Here is a 27,166-nt window from a genome sequence, read left to right on the forward strand (position 1 = left end):
AGGTGGTTTCCCAAGGTGTTCCTTTAATTATTGGAATGCCTGTTCACACTCCTCCGTCCATTGGAACGGCTTGCTTCCTCTCAGGGTATCAAAAAATGGTATGCACTTATCCGTGGACTTTGAGATAAATCTATTAAGTGCAGCCACACATCCCGTCAGCTTCTGAACCTCCCTAGGCTTCCTTGGTGACTTCATATCGAGGAGTGCATGTATCTTTTCCAGGTTGGCCTAAATTCCTCGACTACTCACCATAAAACCCAAGAATTTTCTTGACCCGACGCCGAACGCACACTTGTGGGGATTTAACTTCATTCTGTACATCATGAGGACGTCGAACATTCCCTTGAGGTCCCCCACATAGTCCTCAATTTTCCTGCTCTTCACCAGCATATCGTCCACATACACTTCCATGGACTTTTCCAATTGTTCCGCGAACATCTTATTGACGAGGCGTTGATAAGTTGCTCCCGCATTTTTGAGACCGAAGGGCATGACTTTGTAGTAGTAAAGATCCGTATCGGTAATGAATGTCATATGTTCCTCGTCGCGGTCGAACATTGGTATCTGGTTGTACCCGGAGTATGCGTCCATGAAGCTCAGGAGTTCGTGCCCCATAGTAGCGTTGACCAGCTGATCTATCCTTGGCAGCGGGAAGCTGTCCTTGGGACAGGCTTTGTTCAAGTCGCTGAAGTTGACACATGTTCGCCAGCTTCCGTTGGGCTTTAGTACCAACACGGGGTTCGATACCCATTCGGGATATAGGACTTCTCGAATGAAGCCATTCCTAATCAGTTTGTCGACCTCTTCCCATAGGGCCTCGTACCGCTTGGCGTTCATGGGTCGACACTTTTGCCTCTTGGGTGGACACTTCTCGTCGATGTTTAGCCTGTGGCACATGATATCAGGGCTTATCCCTTCCATGTCTTCGTGAGCCTAGGCAAACACGTCAAGGTTGCTCCTGAGGAACTCGACCAATCCTTCCCGGCTCTGCTCCTCAAGCTCCGAGCCCACCCTCAGCCTTCTTGTAGGCTCCTTCTCGTCAATGGGGACCTCAATCAATTCCTCGACCAGTCATGTTCCTGTCTTTTCACCTGGGAGTCTCGAATCTAGATCGAATTCTCCTGCCCTGGTCGCCACCATTCTCATTTCTCTCCTTGCCTGCGTCAGCTCGGCATAGTGGCGGACCGTCTCTGAGTACGTGAGCCTCGACTCGTACTGGTTTCCTCAGACTTTTTCGATCCCGGTGGGAGTCACAAACTTCATCATCTGGTGATAGATTGGCGTAACAGCCTTTAATGCCCTCAACGTCGGGCGCCCTATGACCGCTTGTATTGGTCACCTCCCTTCACCACCAAGAACTTTGACATTATAGTCGAGGTGTGTGGTCGGTCTCCAATGGTCAGAGGCAGCTCTATCGCCCCTTCTGGGATGACACTGTCCCTGGTGAAGCCATATAGAGGTTGTGCGCTGTTTTGCAGCCTCTCGCGGGGAATCCCCATCTTGTTGAGGCAGTCGAAGTACAAGATGTCCACCGAACTACCATTGTCAACCAGGATACGGCAAACCGTGTGGTTACCGATCATGGCCTCCACGACTAGTGCGTCGCTTTAGGGGAAAGGCACCCCATTCGCATCGGCCTCCGAGAACGTGATCTCGGCCTCTTCGTATCGCGCTGCCTTGGCCTCTCTTCCGGAGATGTTCATGACCTTCCGGTTGAACTTGTCCTTTGCCTCTCACGCGTAATCCTTATGTGCACGGCAAGAGGTGCCGCCGAGGTATGGCCCTCTGAAAATCATTCTTATAACACCGGCGGGTTCCGGCGGATTGTCATGCCTCTGATCCTCCCGTCGGTCGTTATTACGTCAATTGTTGTTGTTCCGACGGTGGGCTCGGTACTCACTGAGCCTCCCTTCTCGGATCAATCTCTCAACCTCGTCCCTCAGGTCATAGCATTCGGCTGTGGTGTACCCACTCTCGCCGTGAAACCTACAATATTTATTTTGGTTTCTCCGCGCCGGGTCAGACTTCAGCGGCAGAGGTCGACTCAGGACTTAGAGGTGACTGATCTCATGATAGACATCCTCCATCCCCATGGTTAAGGGGGTGTAGGCGTCGTACTTTTGCGGCTTTGGTCACTTATTATCCCCCTGGCTCATCGAGGCGTTGCCACCCCTGTTGTTTAGAGCCGGGTTGTACCTCTGCTCAGCTTGCACATGAGGATTACCTCGGCGCTTCTTACCGTTGTTTTGATTGCTCATATGCCCTACCTCTTCCTTGGCAGGGGCCGCCGCTTTGTTCTTCAAGGCCTTCTTAGCCTCATCGGCGTTGATGAACCCCTGCGCCCTTGTCAGGAATTCCTGGTAGGTGTGGGGTGGCCTCAGATCGAGGTCTGTACTGTAGGGGATGTCCTTTTTCATGCTCGACAGTGCCCCCATTAAGGCTACCTCGTCAGAGATTTCCTCAGTAGCGGCCACATGTTCCCCAAATCGGGCTATCCAGTCCTTCAGGGATTCATTAGGCCCCTGGTACACCCTTGACAGGTTTTGTTTAGGTTTGATGTATTTTTTGACACTTATGAACTGAGTCAGGAAGGCGTTCTTTAAATCGTCCCAGCTAGTAATAGAATTTGGCTTCAGGGACCTAAACCATCTCCTGGCGGAATCAGAAAGATGATTCCTGAAGGCTCGGCACATAACCTCCTCGGGGTACCCATGCAGGACCATATGCCCTGTGTAGACTTCTAAGTGATCATCCGGATCACTCCTTCCGTTGTACAGCGAAATGGGGGGAGGTTTGTACTTGTCAGACAATGGTACCCGGATAATGCTTTCTGTAAATGGATGGTCGTGGGATGTGTACATCTTGGTGTCGACGTTTACAGCTTCGGCCACCTTTCCCACGACCTGCTCAAAGTTGTTCAATCGACTCCCTATTTGCTTTTCTAGTCTGACCATCTTTTCGGCCAGGGCTTTGTTTTCGGCCACGAGCTCTTCCTCTCACGTCGAGCGTTCAGCTTTGTCCTGAGGTCTCCCTCGCGCGCAGACGAGGATTCCACTGGGACAACGTTCCTCCTGTTCGCGTCCTGCTGCGGTCGAAGGGGCATGTCCCTGTTATTCGCAGCTTGCGCTGCAGCCTGCTCCACTGCTCTCCTCCTTGCTGCCCATTGTCTACTCCCCACAGATCTGTTCGACCTGGTCGGGCGCGGATTGTTGGCTCCACTGTCACCGACCTCCTCGGCGTCACCGCATTGATCACCAATCTCTTGGTTCCCAACAGCGGCGTTCACCGGGTTCATCGGTGCGTCTTCCAAGGGTGGCATCGGGTTCTGCCCTTGATCCTGCCCGGCAATGGCTGTAGCCATCGTTTCCACGGTGGCAGTGAGCGTTTCAACCTGCTTTTGAAGCTGGTCAATACGGTCGGGGGGATTTCCAGCGGCTGGTAAGGGTGGATTCGTTGAAGTCCCTATGATGGTGGGAGTTTGGTCGACCTAGCTTTTCTAGTTGGTAGTCACGCCGCAAGTATTCCTGGGAGGCATGTTTGGTTTTTTTTAAAATAAAAAAACTGGATTAGATTTCTGGGTTTGGGGCCCTTCTTCTAGCGTCAATTGTTGACGGTGTTTTTCCAACAACTCGTAATTACTTCTCCGGAAATTCTCACAGTAACATTCACGGATTAATTAGAGATTAAAGCAATGGAATAATGTAAAGAAGACAAGGATTTATAGTGGTTCGGCAAGATTTCTTGGCCTAGTCCACTTGTGGATGCACTAATCTTTCTAGATTACAAGTTCTTTTTCCTATAATGGAATAGTGCGTACCCCTTCAATGGGTCTTTTTAGCTCTATTTATAGGCCTTTACATATAATGATCTCATCTACAAATCCCAAGGGAGCAATCTTCTATCCCGGGATTTAGGGGTGGCGTAGGTGCATTTTCATGATGACAATCTTAGGAAATCAGGCCAACCTCTCTTACCGACTACCTGATTTCCTGGCTGCGACAGTAGCAGTTGGCACAGTGCATCCTTCCCTGAGTTGACAAGATTGTTGATGGATTTGACTGGACATGCTGCCTTGACGTAATGGCCACCATAAGACGAGTCATGGTGCTCGACGCGCATCGTCCCGCATGGGGTCTCGACGTCCTAAGGGCACTTTAGCTACAGTGATTCCCTCGACGCCAGTGACCGATTCTCAACGGGGAGTCCTCGACGCTTGTCGTTCGAGAGAATGGTCGGTTGCTCGACCATGGTGTAACAGAAACTTTTGTTGTTAAGAGATTAATTGTTTGATCTTGTATTTTCTCCATCTACTTTTAATCAACCCACATGTAGCTCTTTAACAGATCCGATCAAATCAATATCCGCAGCCAAGTATAAATAAAGCATTCGCAGTCGATTGATATTGTGGGTGGAATATTCCAATCCATCCCTTTTCCAGTCTTTCCAAACAATGAACGATAACTATATGATGCTTGCTTCCAGAGTTTTTGTTTTCCTTAAAAAAATTAAATATCCCCAACATGCTCCAATATGTTTTTTTTTTTTTTTTTTGTGTGCCAATTACTAGATAAAATATAGTAAATGTACAGAATAAACAGATTAAGTTAATGGAGCACGTGAGCAAATATATTCCCAAGATAGGAAACATTAGCTTTGCGACAACCAATAACTTGCTTCCACTAATTCTCAATTGGAGGAATGTTACTTGTCCAAAAGTACTACAGAACATGCCGGCATCAACAACCCACGTTTCGATTGTTATAGAACTGTCAGCGCCTCAAATTCTTTTCCGCTCAAAAATCATTTAGAAGACATTTAGTTGGAAAATTTAAATTATGTGATTCGAATTATTTTTTATTTACGTGAATTTTTTGTGAGAAAAAATAGAAAATTTAAATTATGTGATTCGAATTATTTTTTATTTATGTGAATTTTTTATGAGAAAAAATACTGTAGCGAATCACGAATCATGTATTTATTATTTGACACGTACACTCTATTAACATAATATAATATTAATTTAATATTTTAATGAGATAATAAAATTCACGTGTTAAACAATAAATATAAAAAGTGACAAAAAATTATAAAAAAAGTAATACTAACATTTTTCTTTCTACTGTTTATATCACCAAACATATTTATTGGAGCTAAGGAATCAAGTCCCAGACCACAAATAGAAACATGTGAATTGTCCTCCTCTATGGAAAGGATTTTTCTTTTTCCACGTTGTTTAAATTTGGTGACTTGTACAGTACAGTTGTACTCTTTTCCACAAGCTCATCCATTCTACCACAGAGAGATCCAAGTGGGATGCTAAGGCAAATTGTTCTTGATACGATACTACCATCTTATTTCACTTGTGGTGGTTGGGTTGAGAATATAGATTCGTCCATATACTTGTGGTGGCTGGGTTGAGAATATAAATTCGTCTATATGTCACGTTGAAGATGCAAGTCTCTAAAATTTTTTTTATAAGTAAATACTTTTAAGAATTAGACGCCTTAATTCTAATTAACAAGAGCAATAAAAATCATAAGAAAATAAATCAAACAAAAAATCGACGTATAAAATTTATAAAGGTTCGCCTCAATTGAGACTACATTCTCTTTCGTATTTTTTTTTTTTCAACTATAATCAATAAGAAGTTATAAGAGAAAATCGTGCACATCTCAATTCTCGGTGTTTTTTTTACCTCTCTAAATAATTTCTAAAACAGCGCCCCCATTTTTATAATGAAAATTAGAGCAACCAAGTTTTACAAGTGTGAAATTTCTAAACTACCCTTGATAAGATTTTAGTCAATGCAATTAATTCGACTTCACAACTTAATATATACAAAAACAAAGACACACACAATCTCACCAGACAGATCGATTATCCACTAAGTGATTGGAATACTTATACCACCCTTTATCCCCATAATATTGTATCTTTGAAAACACCAAAAAAAAAAAAAAAAAAAAAAAAAAAAAAAAAAAAAAAAAAAGTTCCCTGCCTAGGGCATGAATTTAACTATTACATTTATTGTTTATTAGAAAAATATTTTTATAAGGTAGACAAATAAGTTCTAAATAATCGTTAGACTCTGTTAATTATAGCTTAAAGGATATAGAGAGTTAAGAAGAGGGAGTATAATAATTTTAAAATATTATAAATAATGGTGAATATTTTATTTGTTATTTGAAAAACATAGCACAAGAAAAAGATAATTAATTTGTATGACAATGCTCTCCATAAAATGTATCTATATCATTAAAAACAAGTTATGAAACAGAAACTTAATGCAAATAAATTTTAAATTTCTTATTAATATGAGGTTTTAGTCTATATAAAATGATAAAATCATCATTTTATCATGTAATACATTATTATTTAATTTGACCATTTTCTCGTAGCCCTAAGTAACAGAAAAGTAAATAAACTAACACAACATTTCGTAGTTTTTGATGGGCGATGATTCAGAAGTCACCTTCAACACGTAATACAATTATTACTTAATTTAACCACTTTTTCTTAAGTTATAAATAAAAGAAAACTTTATATATCAAGTAAAGAAAAAGTACAAAAGGTGAAGGGCTGGAAACAAAAACTAATCATTTTTCTTAAGCTATAAATAAGAGAAAATAGTAAATAATAAGAAAGAAAAAAATAATAAAGGCAAAGGGTATAAAAGAAAACGTAAATTTAACCACTGTTTTTTAAGCTAGAAAAGAGTGATAATAAGTAAGTAAAAAATAAAAAAAAAATGAACGGTATAAATAGAAAAAAAAAATTAAACTGCATTTTTTTTAGCCCTAAGTAAGATAAAAGAGTAGATAACAAATAAGTAAATAATAAAAATGGTGAAGGGTATAAATGAAAACACAAATTAATCGCTTTTTTTTAAGCCCTAAATAGGAGAAAGGAATAAATAACAAGTAAAACATACAAAAGACGAAGAGCATAAATGAAAAAAATTAATCGATCGCTGCCTGCTTCATCACATTTTTATTATATAATATTTTATCTCTAAAAAAAATAAAAATAAAAATAAAAAAACTTCTCTCGTATTGCCCTACCATAATTTTCTCCTTTTCCCTGATTTCACTATGGGCCCGTTTAGTTCGCTGATTCAAGTTGAGATGTGACTTTATGTTATAGTTTTTTACTATAGTAAAAAAGTTAGATTTGACTGTTTCTGAGAGCTTTTTACTGTAACAAAACTCAAATTCTAAACTCGAATTGGTAAAATGAACGAGGCCTATATATCTCAACGTGGTAGGCATTCAAATTTCCACGAGCTTTAATCGAAATTATCACGCCCTATTAAACGGATGAAAAGAGGATGAAAGGATTATGGACCGCTCGTGTCTGCGTAAAGACGTAAAAAAGACGTCAATTAGTGAAAGAATGGATAATAGAGGTATCTAACTGTAACCCCCACTTTGTAAATAACTGAATCTGTCCTCCATGTGTCCTTATAATCCGCTGAAATATTAGTATAATTCTTTTATATTAAGTCATAATAGTTACTATTTTAATAACTAAAAATTATTTTTAAGTATGACGATAACGACTATCATGCACATCTATCGTGAATAATTATATGAATAATATTAAAAAGTACATCAATAAATGACTTTCATTTTTAATATTAATAATAACATGCACATATGTCGTTTTTACTATTAATATCAGTCATTTCATCGTAACTTACTGTCATATTTAAACATGAATAATTTTATCGTGAAGAATTACATCAGTCATTTTTTTTATAAGCACATCCGATCATACATGAAGATTTATTTGGAGCAGATGTCATCATGGCATGCAATCAGAGAATTCTTAATCTAGAAAGAAGGTTAACATGAGGAGACAAGCACGTGAACAACAACTTAAATGATAAAAAGCAAAACAAAAAACCATAATAAACATATTACAACTTAAATGCAGTCAACCACATTACAAGTTTGTGATTCTAGTTAAATTCTCAAAATAGATAGTCTATTAAATGATTAAAAAAAATTTAGAATGGCAAATCACGAGGAAAAAAATCCAATTAGAATTATCTATTCATCTATCTATAGCTTTATTATTATTCATAATAAAAACAACAGTCGTTTCTTAATTTGTCTTTTAATATTATTCATATAATTATTCATAATAAATGTACGTGATAATCGTTTATTGCGTATACTTAAAAACGACTTATGATTCTCAAAATAGTGACTGTTATGATTTAATATAAAAAAATTATAGCAGTCCTTTAACCGGTTACAATGGGAGAAATCTACCCTACAAAAGTGTTGCTGGTCAAAAAATGCCAATTTAATAGAATTCCATCATGAATTGACTATTCAAGAATATTCATACATACATAAATGCATGCACGCATATATATATATATATATATATATGTATGTATGTATATAAATGTGTATGCATATGTATATACATTTCGTCTTTCTTTTCACATGTACCTATTCCTTTCAATGAAACGAGGCTAACAATTGTTGGAAGGAAAAAAAAAAAAGTTTAGTCAAGTGAAACATATGCTTTAATTCAACATACGTACCGACTACCAAGCCACTGTAACAAGTCGCTTTCTATCAATAGACCCTGCCCACACAAAATTTCTTATAGCCCACTCTTAAATCTTTTACTAGTTGAATTGACCACTTGTAAATCACGAAGTTGTGACTCAAAGAGCTCAGAACACAACATTAGTTGATTAATGTTAGTCTTCCAAGTTCCAGCAAGAGAGAGTTTTGACCTTCCTAGGCAGCAAACTTCAACTTTGTTTTATGAACAATGCAATAGGGCATGCAACACCCACTAATAGAAGATAGATCATGGAATATGGAGCCCACTTTCTATTCATGATGGTGCTTAGCACCGGTGGAGTCCTTAAAGCAATTTTCTTGTTTTATATGCTATAAGCAGCAGGCTGAATTCGGCCGTAACTATTGTACCACTCCTGATACGTTTTAACATGTCATTCACCATCAAAAACTCGAGAGAAGGGGACATTTGAAAGATTCTAGATACTGGATCTCACAAATACCAACTCAGGAGGCTACTCAAATTCAGACCCAAGTTCGAGAGTATTTCTAAAATTTGTCTTAATAAAAGATATACAAACCTTTTCATTGTTGCCGTATTTTCTTTTTACTGATATGAGACGAATACCTTACACAAAAAATTGAAAAATATTCCCCTAAAAAAGTATAGAAAAATATCTAGCAATCCAAATGAATATTTTGAAAACTATACTTTACTAGTTCATCAACCCAACGGTCAAGAAGAACATCTGAACTGCATAAACTTCCCAATCAAAGATGAAAAAGTAAATTCACCTCAATGTTCTACACCTTTGTAAGGCAAGAAAGCAGCATGTTGAAATTGGGTCACAAACTTCTCTAAGATCAGTGGGACCACTTGCTCTTGGTCCCCTAGCTGCTACCTGCTAATCAGATTGTTAGTTTACCAATCCATCTCAAAAGCTTAAGCTGTTAGGAGGTGGACTAACAGTAGTTTTATACTTTAACACTCCCCCTCACGTGTGGACTGGACAATAGGCAATCGTGTGGGTAAATTAATTGAAAAGTCCAACACGTGAATATTTAAGCCTGAGATATATAAAGACCCAACACGTGATGATAATTTTTTAAATGGGGATAAAGAGTGCAATTACGGGAATTTGAACTCAGAACCTCCCGCTCTGATACCATGTTAGTTTACCAATCCATCCCAAAAGCTTAAGCTGTTAGGAGGTGGGCTAACAGTAGTTTTATACTTTAACACAGATTGACAAAAAATTCTCAATCAAACATCTCCGACTCCAAAAGCTACAGAGAATCCATTTTATGGCTTGTCAATACTAAGAGTGTTTAGGCCGAACCAATCACTCAGAAATTTAAAACTGAACGAAGACAGAATTTGGTCAGTTTGGTTTGTCCAACCGACAGCATCAAGAGCGGTTGTTCAGAATGAAGGGTTCAGGGTCAGTTATTGATGGATTCAAACTGGTCCTGAACACCCATAGCCAAAGTTGGAGGCTCGAGCCACTAACCATCTACAGCTCAATTGAATCTGATTATAGTGGTCAGGAAAAAGTTGCAATTACAAGTTGGCAAAGGGATTGGAATATGATCTCAAACACCGTATATCTAATTTCTACCCACAAATTAGTTCTAGTTCCCGTATGTTACAACTACGATAAAAAAATTTGCTTCAAGAGTCGTGTTTCCACAATGAAAACTGAACAGTCTTTTACTTTACCACCTTTTTCCATTAAAAAAATGTTAGCCTCGTTTAATGCAACAAAATCGACCATTACAAGTCGTTATGCCCAAAAGAATAAGACACAGAAACTGGAACAAGATTTGCTAGGAAAAATATTTGATAAACAATTACAAAAGGTATGGATCTATCAAGTCATACATCAAGTGATATTATCTCACCAAAGCACCAAAGAGTAACAAGATGCTATAATAGATGTACCTGTTAGATGCTAGAAAAAGAAAGTTACTTCACCAGACTCGTACCTACTCAGCTTCTTCGCCATCTTGCGTGTCATCTTCACTTACCAGATGACTGAGCATAACTCTTTTGTTTTTCGGTTCTGCCGAGGCTTCCTTAGACTCGTCCTCATCACCCTTTCTCTTCAATTTTTTATCTTCTGATTTATCATGTGCAGTTTCAGCAGCTTCACTGCCTGAATTCTCTTCTTCCTTCTGAGAAGACTTTTGATTAGATTCTTCGGCTTTCTGTTTGGCATTCAGACCTCCATTCTTAGACAAAATTTCATATTCTTCCAAATAGGAGCGGATTTCTTCATTGTCTGCACAATCAAGAGGGGTCTTTCCTGCTTTGGTCTTTGAACTTAGACTCGCACCTTTCTTTACCAAGTACTTGACAAGTTCTAGGTGCAAGCCTTGCACAGCGTAGTGTAATGGAGACAGGCCTTTGCGAGTGGAAGCTTTGATGGATGCCCCAGATGAGAGAAGAGTCCGAACAACTTCAAGATGTCCCTTCTGAGCAGCAAAGTGTATTGCACCCATGTCATCCATGGCAGCAGCACCAACATCGGCCTTATGTTTGCAGAGGTAACTTACAACTCCTACCTGCCCGGACCATGCCGCTAAATGAAGTCTATTTTCAGAGTTGCTTGTCAAAGGAAAAACGTTGTGATGCCAGAGTTCTAGCAATAGGAATTAGAAGTGGAAATAAAGAGTAGAATCAAAACTTGAGCCTATAAGCTATAAATGCGGTTTATAAAAGTGTCTTGAACCCCTGCCAGATACCAATTTGAGATCTGGTGTGCAGATTGCTGATCGGGGTGGTTTTGAGCAAGGCTGACAGAGACCTGGAAACTTTCAATAGGCAAATTAAAGTTCTTTACTTGATGGCAGACCCTTCAATCTACATATGTGTGTTTGTTAATCTACATGCATAATAACATATCTACACGTATATAACATACATATGTGTGCATGTACATGTGCATATAAGGAACGGTATTCAAAACCAACACACTCACAGACAGAAATATAATTTAGAAGGCTGGAGTTCGTTCAAGATTGAGACATGCTGGAAGATTACCAATCAGTATGTAAATAAATATTTTTCAACAAGGCCGAGTAACTCGCAGACCGTAGCAAGTTAAAGTGGAAAGAACAGGGCAGTACTCATAGCATCTTGGCAATTGCCACAATCCAAAACCTGGTTCTATCAGATACAAACATGTATTGTATTCTAGGCTATGCTTCGTAAAAGGGAAAGACAGTGAGAAGGAAAGAGAAGGTACATGACCTATATGAGGATCTTCTCCTTTCTATCGTACCAAATAATCTATTCCGTCACCAAATTTCAAAAGCAAGTTACATAACTACAACTAAAAACTTTCAGAAAACTATAAGCCGGAAAGCTCGATTAAACCCAAATAAATAACTAACTACCATACACAACCTTTTCAAAAATAAAGGTTTCTCTATATAATATGCAACATTTTTACGACACAAATTAAGTAGCAAATGATTAGTGGATCCAAGTTTTAACACGTAGAACATATGCAAAGCTCATAATCACACAAACCATTAGAACACTTTAAAACACTTTAAAAACAACAGTAGGTTCCCACAACTATGTCTTGAAGCCGTTCTAATAGCTAGTGATATTAAATCAAAGAAATTTTTTTTGAAAAAAATGTTATGTTATGGTATAACCCACCTCCCAAATGCGAAATCAATGAACTTCAACACTGAAGCATGTAAAAATGTCCAATAGATTGAAATATACTTAATTGGTAATATTTATACGGAAGCAAACGAAAAAGGGAAAAAGAAACGAAGGGATTTAAGAAGGATACGGAGTTCTGGAGTGCTTATCTCTGGAATTGACGGCCAAAGGATCGGCGCTGAGGATCGACTCAACGGCGCCCAGGTCGCCGGACCTGGCCGCGAAGTGAAGCTCGTCGCCCTTACTCCGATTCTCAGGTTTCCCCATTTCCACACTCTCCGATACTCACACAACGACAACTAGTCCAAGAACGACAACGGGTCCCGATGAATAAGGGTGGGTTATTTGCCCTGAAAATGTTTTCTCTCGGTTTCGTATTTTCATTTTTCGTTTAAAATGTTTAATTAGTAATTTAATTGCTAAGTTGTCAAAATTTGTAATAATTTTAGGCGTATTCTTTTCACAATTTAAGTTGAGAAATTAAGTTGTAAAGTGAATTAAGTGAATTTTATATAAAAAAAATATTATAATAAAAAAATTAAATTTAAATTTTTATAAAAGAAAATACTTTAAAAAAATTTTGAGTTAAGTTTTGAATTGTTAAAAGAATAGTCTTTAATAGTGAAGAAGTTATTCTAATTTTACTTTAAAAAAATTTTGAGTTAAGTTTTGAATTGTTAAAAGAATAGTCTTTAATAGTGAAGAAGTTATTATAATTTGTGACTTTTTAGTATTTGAATTTTTTTATATTTCATAGATTAATTTATAAATGCTTATTGAGATTTGTATCATATTTTAATATATTCCTGAATTTTAAAAAGAAATTTATTTTAATCTTTCATGTATAAAAAAAAGGTTTATAGAGTACCTTGAACTAATATTGTTTTATAAATACTCTTAAATTATTAATTTTGTGTCAATTATTTTTCTGATTTTTTAAAAATTCAAGGGAGAGTTGACACAAAAATAAATAATTTAAGGGGAAATTAACTTAAAATCAATAGCTTAGGAGAGATTTATAAAACTATAAATAGTGTTATATCATCATTTTATTAGTTTATAAATGTAAGAATATTTCAGACTAGAGCCTTATATGAAGAGCAAAACTCCTATTTTTTTCGTTTGATCGTCAATTCCAAGATCACTTTTAGGGCTCGTGACGATACGTGAGCTCACCATCTTCGTTCTGAAGCTTAAAAACATACTGAAACAGATTATAAAATGTAGGGTTATTTATGAAATTAATTTATTTTAAAAATTATTTTATAATGATTTAATTCCATACAATTGAAAAGAGATTTTCTTATAATTTAGTTTCATGAAATACCCTTGTAACGACGACATTGGTTGGCCATGTCACAAGGAGAAATTGGATGAAAGGACTCAACTGCTACATAAACAGTAATCTCGGGAATAAAATACAAAACAAAAAAAACAGAGGTCCTAAGTGCAACACCAACATAACATCGAGGACCTAAGGCTAAATTCCTTTTTATATTTATTTTTCTTTCCGCGTTTAAACGAGTCATATGCATGTATATAAATATAGCTCTCCGAATTTGGCACTGCATATTTCCCTCCCTGCTTCAGCAATTCGAATCTCTGAAGTTTGAAAGCGCCAAAATGAAGAAGAAAGGGGCTCGTACCACCAACACCACTCCCGGCGTTCGCAATGGCGCTCGCGGTCGCGCTCGCGGTCACAACCGCAAGCATTCGGCGGCGGAGTTTCTTGAGACTCCATTGACGATGGATTCTCCTCCGAGCCAGTCTCCGGAATCGGCCATCTTTACAGGCAGCAAGAAGCGCCAGAACATGAAGAAGACCGTTTCCGCTGATTCTCCGGCCCCCGCTCTCTTCATGTCGCCGTCTCGCCCTCCGAGAACCTTGAGCTCCATCTCCGATCTCAAGGATCTCGCCTCCTCGCGCCTCGACGATCTCAAGCGCCACATTGATCGCTCTCACTCCGAGATCCTCAAGGACATCGATGCTTCTTCCTCTCGCCTCCACAGGCGCTTCAAGGTCTCTCTCTCTCTCTCTCTTTGATGAGAAAAATACGGAATTAGATTCAATTAGAAAGTGGAATTTTCTCTTTCTAGCTAATTGAAGTCCCAATTGACCATAATAAGTAGATATCTTATTTTGTTTCTTTAATTTCTGGCTCTTCTTGGTGATTTATTGCTTGGAATTTGTTTCGATCGTTGAATGCTATTGAATTGCCGTTTTTGTTCGTCAAGCACAGTCTATATGTTTTCGGACCAATAGTTATCCGATTGAGCCACATTGAATCCCTACACTCCTTTCGAGGTTCACTTATCAAACTAACCAACTGTTTGCTTTCTTGTGAAATTAATCACATTCATTATTTCTTGTCTAATTTCCTTTAGGTACAAAAGCTTCAATTGATTTCTTTCAGCAAGCATCTGATGGCAGATATATTGTTTTTCATATATTTGCCTTCAAAGTCAATGATCTTTAATCGCATAGCATAGTTTCCATAATCCCATTAGTAGATTAATTTTCTGAGCAATTTTCTAATTGATCAATCATTAGATGCTTCAATTGCCATGTAACCAGGGATTTGTCTGCTAATTTTCTTGGCCGTATGTTTCATTTTCCAATCCTATAGATTCAGAATCAAGAACGCCAGAAAGTGTCAGACGAAACAGAGAAGGAATACAAGAAGATATCTGAAAGGATTGACAAAAGTCAAGAAGCACTGATGGTATTTACTACTTCTCCAAATACCATCAAGTTTTGCTTTCAACTTTCAAAATCTTTCTATTCGTAGAAGAAAGATAATCTACTAGTTATTTTGCAGACTTCATATGCAGAGTTCATGGCAGATGTACAAGCCAGCACATCTCATGGTATGTTCTGCGACTTTATAAAGAACTTAAGAACTTGTTTAAACTTCATCAGCATAATTGAAACTGTTGTCTAGTAATTTTCACATATGTACAGCATATCTTAGAACCCAGCTTGATTGGATAGTCTTAGTTGATCAATCTGCATTCTAAATTATAGATTAGAAAACCTTGGGACAAATTTATCAAGACATGCTCCATTACCAGTTTTACAACTTATTTTTAATCACTGGTTCTTTTGGCTTCTGTCATAGATAGCTTGTCTTATTTTTGGACATATGGGGTGGTTGTTGGCGTCTTGTGCTTGTCTCATGAATATGATTCTGTCTAGTCAAATATGGACTGCCAGACATGTAGTATCTCCTAATTTTTAGTGACATTAAATAGCATGCTTCAAGAAAAGAAAAGGTTCAATAAGTGGAAGTCCTATTTATGGAGAGTGACATTCTAGATCTAGACCTTCAGGAAAGTCTAATTTTGAACAAAGGTGTGTGGAAAAGTGAAATCCATATAGCCGACCCCAGTTAAATTGGGATTAAGGCTTGTTGTTGTTGTTGTTGACTGTGTATACTGGGCGGAAGCAAAAGTAGATTTCTGTAAGTCATAGACTATAATCTGCTTCGGTTTGAAATGTTGATTATACCAAATTTGCAGCATGCACATCTGTCACCAAGCTGTCACAATCCTTTGAGAAGAGTATTGATGCTCTACGAAGCCGCTATGGGATTTGATAGCCATTCCTTGTTCATGACATTCAGTCAAAGGAGATACAGGTGAGCTTTTTAATGCTTAAATGACTTCTTTTAATATGTCAGGAAAAAAAATGTTTCAAAAAACAAGGTGAAACAATTTGGTGCCTTCTGCTGTATTTCTGCCTCCTAGGTGGTGAGTATGGACACACTTCAGGGTCATGCATGTGTTATATAAACTAACAATTCAGATCAGCCTAAAATCCAGGGAAATTAGTTCTGCTTCACCTTTCATCAAGAAAGATGGCAGATAACTGTAAATATAGAAAAGCTTTGAAACAAGTATGCAAACATTGTACTTTTGTTAGTCAGTGAGAGATGGGATTGTTAACAAAATGTCAAGATGGCGAACTCTAGAATTTTGAATTTCCTATATGATGAATTCACTGAACTTATGGAAGACCAAAGGCATACAAGATCATTTTATCTGCTGGAATACATTTTATCCTAGCATAGTCTTATAATTATATCTTAAAAGACATGTCCCTGTTACTCCTACTTAATTTTATGACAGCCAGTGGATCCTTTTTTCTTTAAAATTGTTCTTGCAGAACAAGAATGCTTTCAGTATTCTTGATCTTTGTACGTATAGGCTCCATTTTTACCCGTTTTCTACTTTTATTCACATTACGCTATAAATACTTCAAGTCACATATTACAAGTATGAAAATAGAATGAAATGAAGCCTCAACATTCCCTTTATTGCATTAAGTGCAAGCTGTTTTAATGAAAACAGTTCTTTGAACTCAGTATCTTGCTAGAATTAGACGAATATGAACAGAATTATCCTTGATTCTCCTTATATCTCCTAATAATTGTGGAAGCTACTTTGAAACAAGCACTTAATTCCCATGCCTATACAGATTCTAACGTCATGACTATTTGTTGGGTTATGCTTTCTAGGATGTATAGTTGAAGACAAAAAACTGGTCCGGATTCGGGAGGATTTTTTACCCTCAGCTGATAAGATGGTATGAATTTGGAAACTAAATGTTGAGAACTATCTACCATTCTTGGCGCTTTCTCTAGAAAATCATTCAAGGTACATTATGTACAAAAACCTGGTTCTGTTAATATGTGAATGATTGTTACAGTTTCATGGACCAAAATATTGTACTTTAGATAATACACAATATAGTCGTTTAGAAAGGAGAGCACACATGGCCTCGACCAGACCATGTAGAACTCTAGGATTTTGAATAATAGATTTTCTTTGTTAAGGCTGAGATATGAATATGAAGTAAGATTGCTTTTACATTTTGCGTTAATTCCAATATACCATTTGATATTCATATTACACTTTTTTTTTTTTAACGATTAGCAGGATTATCTACATTAAATTACTGTTTTGGTGCAAGAAAAATCGTTTTTTTTTTCCCCCAATACCTAATCTGGCGTTAAGGGTCAAGTACACCAGTTTTGAGAGTGCCTACAAATCCAAACTAGTTTCTTTTTTTTTTTTTTTTGAGACAAACTAGTTTACCCGCAAACAAGACTTCTGCACCATAATATAGTGCTCATCGCACTTTACTGTAAAATGGAGAGAAAAAAACTGTATTAGAATGATCCCTGAACCAAGTGTTGGGGTGACCTGATTCAATCAAAAAGAAAAAGAAAAAGAAAAGAAAAAAAAAGAGTATTGCGGTGACATGACTACTACTATAACCAAGGCCCCTGAACTGAAAATGCCAACTCTTCGGAAAAGAACCAAAAAGAGAAAATTTTGGTTCAAAGAGGACAATTTTACGTACTTTTGTAGCCACCATATTTTAGCCATACCCATTGACGTCAACAAGCGCTATATTGACTCGCTATCGTTAACATTATTATGGTTGTCGTTAAATTTTTTTTTTGAAAATTATAGTAATTTAAATTAAATTAATAGTAGATTTTAAAATTATTTTAAGTAAATAATATTTAAGTGGTAAATAAATTATTTATTGTGTAAATGATTCATTTACAATTAGTAAAAAAGAACTTACGTAGTTAAAAAATTTTAAAAATCTTTACTACGTGGAAAGAAAAATCTTTTTACCAATCGCAAAAGAAAATTTATGTGAAAAAAAATTACTAATTGTAAATAAACTGTTTATTTAGTAAATAATTTATTTACAACGTAAATTACTATTCACTTAATTTAATTTTAAATATATAATATTTACTACAATTTCTCTCTAAAATACCTTTTAATAAAAAGATAACCATCGTGATTATTATTGATCCTTGTGTTGTCATCCTCATGGAGTCCTTGACACATGTACATGTGAAGTGGGTGTTGGTTTTTTTGCAAATGTAAGCTCCGTTCATTTTATAAATTCGAGTTAAAAATTCAAATTTTGCTATAGTAAAACACTCTCAGAAACAGTTACAACTAATTTTTTTGCTACAGTAAAAATCTCACATAAAGTTTCATCTTAACGTGAATTAAAAACTCAAATTAGCGAACTAAACGGCCCCGTAGTTTGAAGGAAAAACACTAATATATTCATTTTACCGATTCAAATTTAGAATTTGAATTTTGCTACAGTAAAAAGCCCTCAGAAACAGTCACATTTAACTTTTTTTGCTACAATAAAAAGCTCTCACATAAAGTCACATCTCTACTCAAATTAAAAACTCGAATCAACGAACTAAACAGGCTCTAAAACTGAATAATTCAAATTATTTTCAAAGCGATATTTATGTTGTATCTTTCTTTAAATATCAATATTTAGTCCGGCACACAAAAATCTTAGCAACACCCGATACACCCGATGTAAATGTAAAACATTATGGGGTTGTTCTTTTTACAACTTAATTTTATTGTTACAGTGTTTGCTCTCATAAAAATTTAAAATTAACTTTTTTACTATAGCGTTCACAATTCATTTTAATAGCGAAGAAGACCGAAAGAGTCATTCCGCTACATCCTTGACACTTCAACAATCAATTAATGATATTATTATAACCCCCCTCGTGAGAGTTGCATTAGTGGGGGCTATAATAATATCATTAATTGATTGTTGAAGTGTCAGAGATGTAGCGGAATTACTCTTTTGATATTCTTTGCTGTTAAAATGAATTGTGAACACTGTAGTAAAAAAGTTAATTTTAAATTTTTGTGAGAAAAAACGTTGCAATAATAAAACTTAAGTTGTGAAAAGAACAACCCCATAATATTCTACATTTGCATCGGGTGTGCCGGGAGTTGCTAAGGGTGTGTTCGTTTGCTCCTTAAACTCAAGAAAACTAAACTTAAGTTGGGGAAGTGAGTCCAAGTTGGTGTTACGTATTCAAGTAAAGACTTGAGTTCTGTCGGATTTTTTGAGTTCAACCCTAACCCTTAATTCATCTTTATTCAAGTTCAGCCATAATTTAAAAAAATTAATAAATAAAATCTTCTATTTTCTCTCATAAATTTTAAAATGTCATAATTTTTTCGTTTTAATTTCGATTGAGATGATTTTTTTTCTATGCGTTCACAATGAAGAGATGAACAAAACCTCATCCATATATCCTATTAAAATTTTCAATCGTCATTGAATTTTTATAAGAATACTATCTAAATACAAACTCAATTTTTTACCCATCGAAACACAAACTCAAATAAATTCTCAACACAAACCATAATTAAAATGTACACAATCAAACACAAACTCAAGTTATAACTCAAACTCAACTCAAGATCTACACTCAAATCACCCTAACTTAAAAATGCAACTCAACAAGCCCTAAAATTTTTGTGTGAGAACTTTACTATCAAGTAAAGAGAGAAACTGTCTTCATCATAGATATTTTTATCAGTAACTCCATGAAAAATTCTTTCTTCATCAGTAAAAGGAAGAACGTCACTCAAACTCGTACGATTTTCCATATTTTTTACCATGAGAAACTTTGAAATACAACAGAACGGAAAACATATTTTGGTTTTACAAATCGTAAAAAGATATATTTTGTCATTAATAAAAAACCACCGTACATGTTGAGGTCTTTGATCTGCAATTATAGGGAATATGCTCTGTAGGGAATTTGGTTTTGATGGATAAAAAGAAGCTCAAAAAGGATAATAATGCAAATCTAAAGTAAAACAAGAACTCAAACCTTCATATACACCTTAATATATGACGTGGGACTATTCGTCGTCAATGTTCTTTGTGTGAGTGTGTGTGCCGTGCCTATCGGGGTCTGAATCCTCTGATCCATTAGAAAGCGTAAATTTCGAATCCCCAATCTCTTACCCCAAAATAAATAAAATGGTAAAAATATTAGTATACCTGTGCAATTAGAGACGCAAGAATGAGCCGGCTCGAACCGGCCTAACCAATTCTCCTTAGGCCTACGCGGGTTATAGGTCGGGTCAGCCCAGCCTACTAGAACTAAAACCTACCCAAACTAGTATTTGATAAAATAAAAAATAAAAAAATAAAAAAAAAAGCATCCTAAGAATTAAATAACATTTTATTTGGAATAAACCTCAGACCTTTTCGGGTAAAGGACATTTTGGAATCTGTTCGTGACATTCTGTTCATATATCGATCGTTGAGCACAAGTGGTCGCCAAAACGTTGAACTGAACACTAAAAACAATGTCGGAAATATACAAACTAGACTCCAGTCATAAGCTTTTCAACAAGAGTAGAAAACAAGGTTATTATTTTAACTAAAATGCAAAGTTTGATAAACATACTTCATACAGGCAAAACATCAAAAACTAGGGAATCCAAACTCACATAATTCATGACTGGATAAAAGATGTCCAAATACTTCCATTTATCATCAATGTAAAAAGGCTAAGATAAACAAAAAGCTTCATCATCCTACAAGCTCACTCATACTGGTTTACCATGGATACTAACTTGATCACATAAAAAATGAAGCAGTCAAGATTTCTGCCAGGGGCAAGTGACACCGTATTCCGGCGATATCACATTTTCACGTTCCAAGGACTCGCTCCTCTATTAAGGAGTTATTTTCCTCATGAGCACCATCTATATCTGGGAGGTCAGTGCTGGTAGAGAACTTCATCAACCCCTTTTTCTCAACATGTTTGAGCAAAGGGTTGATCATAAAGCCGATCGCTATAACACCCATGCTGATCACAAGGACCTTGACTGAAGAGAGAACCAAGACAATACAAATAAAAATGGTTGAAGGAATACACATCACAATGGCTCCGACAGTTCCCACGGGTATCTTGTACGGCCGAGCAGCAGTTGGGCGTTTCACCCTTAACCGCACAAATGCTATGAACTCCAAAATCATTCCAAAGCAGTGCAAGAAGTTTTCAGCAGCTACAATCTCTTGAAAGCTCAACCAACATAGCAATAGAATGCCAGAAGCCGAAAACAAAATGCCCATCAGCGGGGTTCCGTGACGGGACCTCTGAGCAAAGTACGCGGGAAGCATCCCTCGTTCTGCCATTCCGAGAAGTTGAAAAGAGTCGCTGCTCAGAGTAGCCACAAACATCCCCATATTTGACATTGCTGCAGCAACTTGAATCCACCATCTCAACCAAACTCCCCCAAGGATTTTAGCAATATCCGAGAAGTACCCATCAGTCCATAATTCTCGATTGACCGGAACAGCCCCAGTACCAATTAAGAGTGGAAAGAAGTAGGCTAGAACCACCAAGACCAAAGCAATAAACAAAGACTTTGGCAGAATTTTCTTTGGGTTATCTACTTCTCCCGCAAGTGTACTTATAGAATCCCAATAGTTCAGATTCCAAAACAATGTATTCAGATACAAGTTCCAATCCACATTGTGAAGATCCACCTCTAACCATCTTGAAGGCTCCACCTTGGGGATTCCCAAAAGTCCCATGACCACAAAAGGAAGGATGGAAAAATCCCCCAAGACAACATCGAGCCATCCCACGACGTTTAAACCCCTATAGCTCATGTAAGTAAGGACAACTGTAAAAACTAGCACTGCTATGATTCTCGGTACACCACCACCTAAAACCGGGAACGCCGACTTCAAATAGTCCAGAAACAGAATAGGGTACAAAGCATTATCTATAACACCACTCACCCATTTCATCCAACCTTGTTGAAACCCCCAAAAGGGTCCCAAAGCAGAGGACATCCAAACTATACAACCACTATTCTCCGGGAATGTGGTGCCCATCTCAGCAGTTATTAAGGCCCCTGGGATGCTCCATACTATTGGGAATACTAAAAACCCAGCAAGAGCTAGAAGCGGACCGGCCGCCCCAACGCTGTTCTCAATGCCAAATGGGCCTCCGGAAACCTCATAGAATATCAGAAAAACCAGAAGCAGGACTGACACTTTTTTGACATTACTATCTCTTCTAGGGGAATGTACTTCTCCAACTGAGACATATTCAGCACCATTGACATCTCCCATTGCAATAGACGCTTACCCGCTCATGGGTTTCCCAATTTTTGCATGTACAATCAAGTTTCAGTGATCCACTTCTGAATATTCAATCACGTTTTGTACATGATAAACGCGGGGTATTGCCTCCAGCATTATAGCATAGTACAACTAAAGTAAGAAAAAAAAAAAAAAATATATATATATATATATATATATTGGAATGGAAAACAGTGTTGCCAAAACACAAAGTTTTAGCCACAATCGAGAGACTAATCGAAATTTGTTTAAATTTAAAGGCATCCAATATAATTTTTTATCTACCAGAATACTTTTCTGCCAACATAGTACTTTAATTTTATCTGAAGGACATGTTCTTGTCACTCCTACTCAAGTTTTACAACAGCCACATAGATACTTTAATCTTTACAATTGTTCTTTCGGAAAAAGAATGCTGTCAGTATTCTTGATCTTTGTGCTTATGGGTTCCATTTTTACCTGTTCTCTACTTTGATACTTTTATTCACATTATGCCTGAAATACTTCAGTTACATATTATCAAGTATGAGAATAGAATGAAATGAAGCCTCAACATTTTAATGAATACAGTTCTTTCATCTTTGAGGTCAGTATCTTGCTAGAATCGTCATACGTATATAAACAGAATTGTCCTTGATTCTACTTATATCTTCTAATAACTGTACAAGATTTTCTGCACCATAATATGGTACTTATCACACTTTACTGTAAAATGAAAAGAAGAAATTAGTATTATTGGGTGACCAGATCACTAATATGACTAAGGCCTCTGAAAATGCCATCCCTTTCGAAAAGGAACCAACAAGGAAAAGTTTTGGTATGTTTTGGTTCAAAGATGGCAACTGACTTACTTTTGTAGCCACTGAAAGGACATTGAATCACACTGCGCGCAACCCATTTATTCAATAAGAGCTATATTGACAATGTATTATTATTGTTGATGTTATTGGTGGTGCTAATTTTTTTTTTCTTTTTCATAGTACTAAAAAAGATATTTCAAAGATAGCACTAGTTTTTTTTTTTTTTTTTTCTTTACATTATCATGTTATTTTTTTTAATAATTGTAGTAACTATCTGTTATCATCAGTAGTCATAAGAGTGCATTTTATAATTACTCATGGTGATTATATTATTTGCTTATGGTACATTACTACCTGGTAGTAACAAAAGAGGAAAAATCAAAATCGATGTTATTTGTATAATACTTTTTTTTATTAAAATACTAATTCAACAGTTAAAATAACAGTTCCTGCCGGTATGGTAAAGTAACAATTTTTATTGTAAGAGTTCCCTAAAAATAATATTTGGAAAGAATTATGAGTCCCAAAGACAGAAGAGTACATGATTGCATGTGCAGAGCATTTTTTGAACTAGAAAATTTTCTAGTTACAAAAATTTTCCTTTGAATTGTACCCCAAGTTTATGAAACGTGTGATTTCAAATAAAATGGGAGTGCACCTACAATAGAAGGTTGAGTGGGCACGGGATGCGGATTAGACCTGCGGATCCAACCTATGAGGTTAAAGATAAGATAGAAAAGCCATACTGACTCAGTGAGTAAAGTTAAAACCTCAGGTTGCAAGACCAAGAAGGAACACCTAAAGATATATATACATACTTGATGAGATCAAAAATTAAAAATATAATTTTTGAATAAATTCAAAACACAGAATATAAAATGATAAATATCTTAAATCTTTATTACGCCAAAAAGCTTTCCATTCCTTTTAACGTGTGTCGCAATAAAAGAAGGATTCTCCTTCTTTTGACACAATTCATCACTTTTACCATTCTTTTCTTTAAAAAAAAAAACATTTTCATGATTTTTTATCTTTTCTTTTTTTATTTTTAAGCTTTTATTAAACTATCTTAAGGAATAATAAGTTACAAAAAATAAAAATTTTAAAGAAAATTTAGATCTTTGTATTAAAAAATGTAACACGTTCATGTGCTTTCAACTAGTAAATATTAAATGTATCAAGTCAATAAAGCCTGACATTGAAATATATGTGTTATGGTTTACGCTTATAAACTATTTTTAACATTTTCTAGGTAATCTTTCCATTTCACAAGTTCTCTTTTTAGAGGAAATCTCTTCCTCTTCTTTTGTACAATATTTTTCCTTATCAATAAAAGTCCCTTAGTTTCTGTTTCAATATGTGTGTTGTGTGTGTAGCATAGAGGGTGAATTCCACAAACAATTTGTTTCAAGGACCATTGGCCAAATCAGATCTCGTCTTGAGTCGCCAGTTGATAACCTTGAGTCAATCGGAAGTATGAATGATAAAATAAGGTACGGAAAACATGTAAAGAGATACGAAAACACAAATTTATAATGATTCACCTCTAAAGTGTAGTGGATGTAGGCTACATTCACTGTAGAGTTTAGGGGGTTTCACTATAATGGAGAAAGAGAACACATTACGCTTGAGAATAAGAACGGGGAAGGGAGAGCAAATTTTCAAACAATAATGGAGTGAAAAATGCTGCCAAATTTGTGGGAATGGTCCATATTTTCAGAGATCCTCCTGCTTCTAATGGTTTCCCAATTCTGTGTGGATTGAGCCTTAACATCTTCAATGGAAGTTTCCTTTTCTAGCCCTATTTAACATCTCCTTTCAGATCAAGAAAGTCCCTTCTTGAGTCAGATTCGGTCCTTGTTTCCCGGTTTGTGCAATCTGGTGGTTGTCCTTCAAGAAGGTTGTCCTTCTTCAGTCGCCTAAGAGTGGGTTCCGTGGTCCCTCAGTCCATCTGTGGTCTCCAATCAATTAGTAGTCTCCAGTGATATGCTTGTTTGGAGGTGATCAAAGTTGACACGTATTCAGTGAAAGATGAGGAACAGAATCTGACCCCAACACGTAGTTAGACACTGAGCGACGACAAAGTGAACGACTTGGTGTTGCGGTGGTCTAGTGGTCTACTTGATCAAACAAACATTTTTTTCAAATTGGGTGGTTATGACCTTTATTGTCTCTGTCTTAAGAATTATTCACGGTATAAAAAAAGGCACCTTATTTGTGTTTCTAAATTATTATTATTATTATTGAAAAAAAAAATCCCCATTAATAAAGTTCAACAATAATATTTTCAAGTTTAATTAATTATTAGACTAGGCGTGTCACACTTGTAGAGAAGGTAGTCATCCCTTCCTCTGTTGCTCTATGCACAAGTTCGTGATATAAGGAAACAAAAAGTAAAGAAGCATTAAAGAACAAGATGAGTCTGATATACTCACTTTGCCATCCCTGCGGGAGAGGTATTTCCCCAAGTTGTGAATAATCAAAATCAAATCTTGAACCTGAAAAAAGAAAAGGAGAAGATGCTTCTTACCACTTGGTTTTAACACCAAAAAATCAATTGTTATTATACAGAAAAGGTCGATTTTTATCCTAATGTGAACAACTCGGTTCCGGTAAAAAAAACCTGAAAGCCTGCACTAGATAAGAGTAGTTGCATTAGTACATCACTGAAAGAAGAACACAATGAACCTGCAACTGAAGTAAGAAGGAAAATAACTGTAATTGTTATTGTAGTAGTTCCTAGAAGAATTTTTTTTGTACTGAATAAAGTCAACAACAGCATTGGACGGACACAAACGTCAAGGTTTAGATACTATTTCATTATAAGCAAAAACAAGTGTGTTTGAATTCCTATTACAGCCTCTTGACTGAGACGATTCAAAGTCGTTAAATATTGCATCTGCAGATAAGAAATGCTTCAACTTTTGAATGTGAAATCCACTTCTCAATCAAATAGACAGTTGAAGTTCTTATGCTTGTCCACCTGTATACTTAGCAAGATAGAATATATCAATATTAGACAGCGCTCCACAGAGATCACAAGCTGACCAACTTCAATTGGATATCAGATGCATCGTCTTACCTATTCCAAAGTTGAGACTTTGACCACCAAATGCACGTTGGTATATTTTTCCGTCTTCAGTTTGACAAAAGGGGTAGTCCATAATTTTCACACTCTATCACAGCTTTTGGCGTTTCCCTACGCAAATGCACATAAAAAGCCTACCCCGAAAAGAATACAGAACCAAGCGGAAAATAATATATGCAGCACACTGTCTGTTCATACTTCATACCCCTTCGAGAGACACTCTACATGAGGTAGATTCTAGATGGAACGCTTGGGACCTGACGAGAACCTCCAACTAAGCAAAAGCTAATATTAAATCTAAAAATTTGTTGAGTGTAACTGCAATAAGAACACGTTAAGCGAATATAATAGTCAAAAAGTATATCCAAACCAAGAAACGGAGCACAACTAAACGCAATTAATCATATAGGTAAGTTATTCTCATTTTAATGATCAAATATAAACAGAGGAGATTAGATTTTCCTAGTTAAACCAGCAACATACCAAGCCAATCACTGAAAGGAGAGGAGGCAGCCGTTGTTAATGACGTTGTGGAAGAGGCTGTCACAGTCGGAAGCCTTCTCAGAATCTCTACCAAGATGTCCTCTCGGAGTTCCATTACTGCTCAGAATTAGGGTTTGGGTTGTCAGCAGCATTGGTCTCTGATCAGATTGCGCATAATTGAGAAGATGTTTCTTACACTTTCTGAACTATTATTTAAAAACGGCTATGGTTTGTACTTTTACATAAAGATGATCAAAAGTGAACATAATTATGGACGGGGAGGAAAGTGAAAATCGTTTCACATCAGACTACTTTACTTTTGTATGGCTTTTTCTTGGCATGAACCTTGAGATCTTTTCAAGTAAAGATGTTAATGCGCTTGTGCCATCTCCAAAATATGGAAATGGAATTGAATAATATAACATTTTCGGAAATGTAAAATTAAAATCCAATGAAAATCTAAGGAGAAGCTTTTAAGCAAGAGTAAAAACCAAGGTTATAACTTAAATGCAAAGTTAGATATGCATGTTTGATACAAGGCACAGCATTCAAATAAAATAACATCTCATTTGGCATGAACAGATGAACCTCATAGACTTTTCAA

General features: G+C 36.5%; 4 protein-coding genes and 1 long non-coding RNA gene across 5 annotated transcripts; 1 reads left to right on the plus strand and 4 right to left on the minus strand.

Moving 5' to 3' along the window:
- Nucleotides 1–2,132: 2,132 nt before the first annotated feature.
- Nucleotides 2,133–2,861, minus strand: LOC112094827. Its single transcript, XM_024176523.1, has one exon. It carries the CDS (start codon nucleotides 2,859–2,861, stop codon nucleotides 2,133–2,135), a length of 729 nt encoding a protein of 242 aa, XP_024032291.1.
- Nucleotides 2,862–10,366: 7,505 nt separating this feature from the next.
- Nucleotides 10,367–12,562, minus strand: LOC21405513 (ankyrin repeat domain-containing protein 27). Its single transcript, XM_024176545.1, has 2 exons — nucleotides 12,353–12,562; nucleotides 10,367–11,136 (listed from the first exon to the last, which is right to left on the minus strand). The coding sequence occupies exons 1-2, from the start codon at nucleotides 12,487–12,489 to the stop codon at nucleotides 10,530–10,532; spliced, it is 744 nt and encodes a 247-aa protein (XP_024032313.1). The 5' UTR covers nucleotides 12,490–12,562; the 3' UTR covers nucleotides 10,367–10,529.
- A 1,249-nt stretch (nucleotides 12,563–13,811) lies between these two features.
- Nucleotides 13,812–16,984, plus strand: LOC21405514. Its single transcript, XM_024176553.1, has 5 exons — nucleotides 13,812–14,241; nucleotides 14,849–14,944; nucleotides 15,041–15,089; nucleotides 15,741–15,859; nucleotides 16,739–16,984. Exons 1-4 carry the CDS (start codon nucleotides 13,846–13,848, stop codon nucleotides 15,815–15,817), a joined length of 618 nt encoding a protein of 205 aa, XP_024032321.1. The 5' UTR covers nucleotides 13,812–13,845; the 3' UTR covers nucleotides 15,818–15,859; nucleotides 16,739–16,984.
- A 3,582-nt stretch (nucleotides 16,985–20,566) lies between these two features.
- LOC21405515 (probable polyamine transporter At1g31830) lies at nucleotides 20,567–22,231 on the minus strand. Its single transcript, XM_010114682.2, has one exon. The coding sequence runs from the start codon at nucleotides 22,180–22,182 to the stop codon at nucleotides 20,746–20,748; it is 1,437 nt and encodes a 478-aa protein (XP_010112984.1). The 5' UTR covers nucleotides 22,183–22,231; the 3' UTR covers nucleotides 20,567–20,745.
- A 2,061-nt stretch (nucleotides 22,232–24,292) lies between these two features.
- Nucleotides 24,293–25,638, minus strand: LOC21405516. The gene is made up of 3 exons (XR_002903694.1): nucleotides 25,615–25,638; nucleotides 25,427–25,489; nucleotides 24,293–25,108 (listed from the first exon to the last, which is right to left on the minus strand). It is a non-coding gene; the product is annotated as an uncharacterized LOC21405516 (long non-coding RNA).
- Nucleotides 25,639–27,166: the final 1,528 nt, after the last annotated feature.

The sequence above is a fragment of the Morus notabilis genome, unplaced genomic scaffold (assembly GCF_000414095.1).
Source record: "Morus notabilis unplaced genomic scaffold, ASM41409v2 Scaffold552, whole genome shotgun sequence".
Taxonomy (NCBI): Eukaryota; Viridiplantae; Streptophyta; class Magnoliopsida; order Rosales; family Moraceae; genus Morus; species Morus notabilis.

Coding starts and splice junctions, on each gene's coding strand:
- LOC21405513 (XM_024176545.1), bottom strand. CDS start 12,489: ATGGGGAAACCTGAGAATCGGAGTAAGGGCGACGAGCTTCACTTCGCG. Junction 11,137..12,352: donor GATAAGCACTCCAGAACTCC/GTATCCTTCTTA, acceptor CTCTGAAAATAG/ACTTCATTTAGCGGCATGGT.
- LOC21405514 (XM_024176553.1), top strand. CDS start 13,846: ATGAAGAAGAAAGGGGCTCGTACCACCAACACCACTCCCGGCGTTCGC. Junction 14,242..14,848: donor GCCTCCACAGGCGCTTCAAG/GTCTCTCTCTCT, acceptor CCAATCCTATAG/ATTCAGAATCAAGAACGCCA. Junction 14,945..15,040: donor AAAGTCAAGAAGCACTGATG/GTATTTACTACT, acceptor GTTATTTTGCAG/ACTTCATATGCAGAGTTCAT.
- LOC112094827 (XM_024176523.1), bottom strand. CDS start 2,861: ATGTACACATCCCACGACCATCCATTTACAGAAAGCATTATCCGGGTA.
- LOC21405515 (XM_010114682.2), bottom strand. CDS start 22,182: ATGGGAGATGTCAATGGTGCTGAATATGTCTCAGTTGGAGAAGTACAT.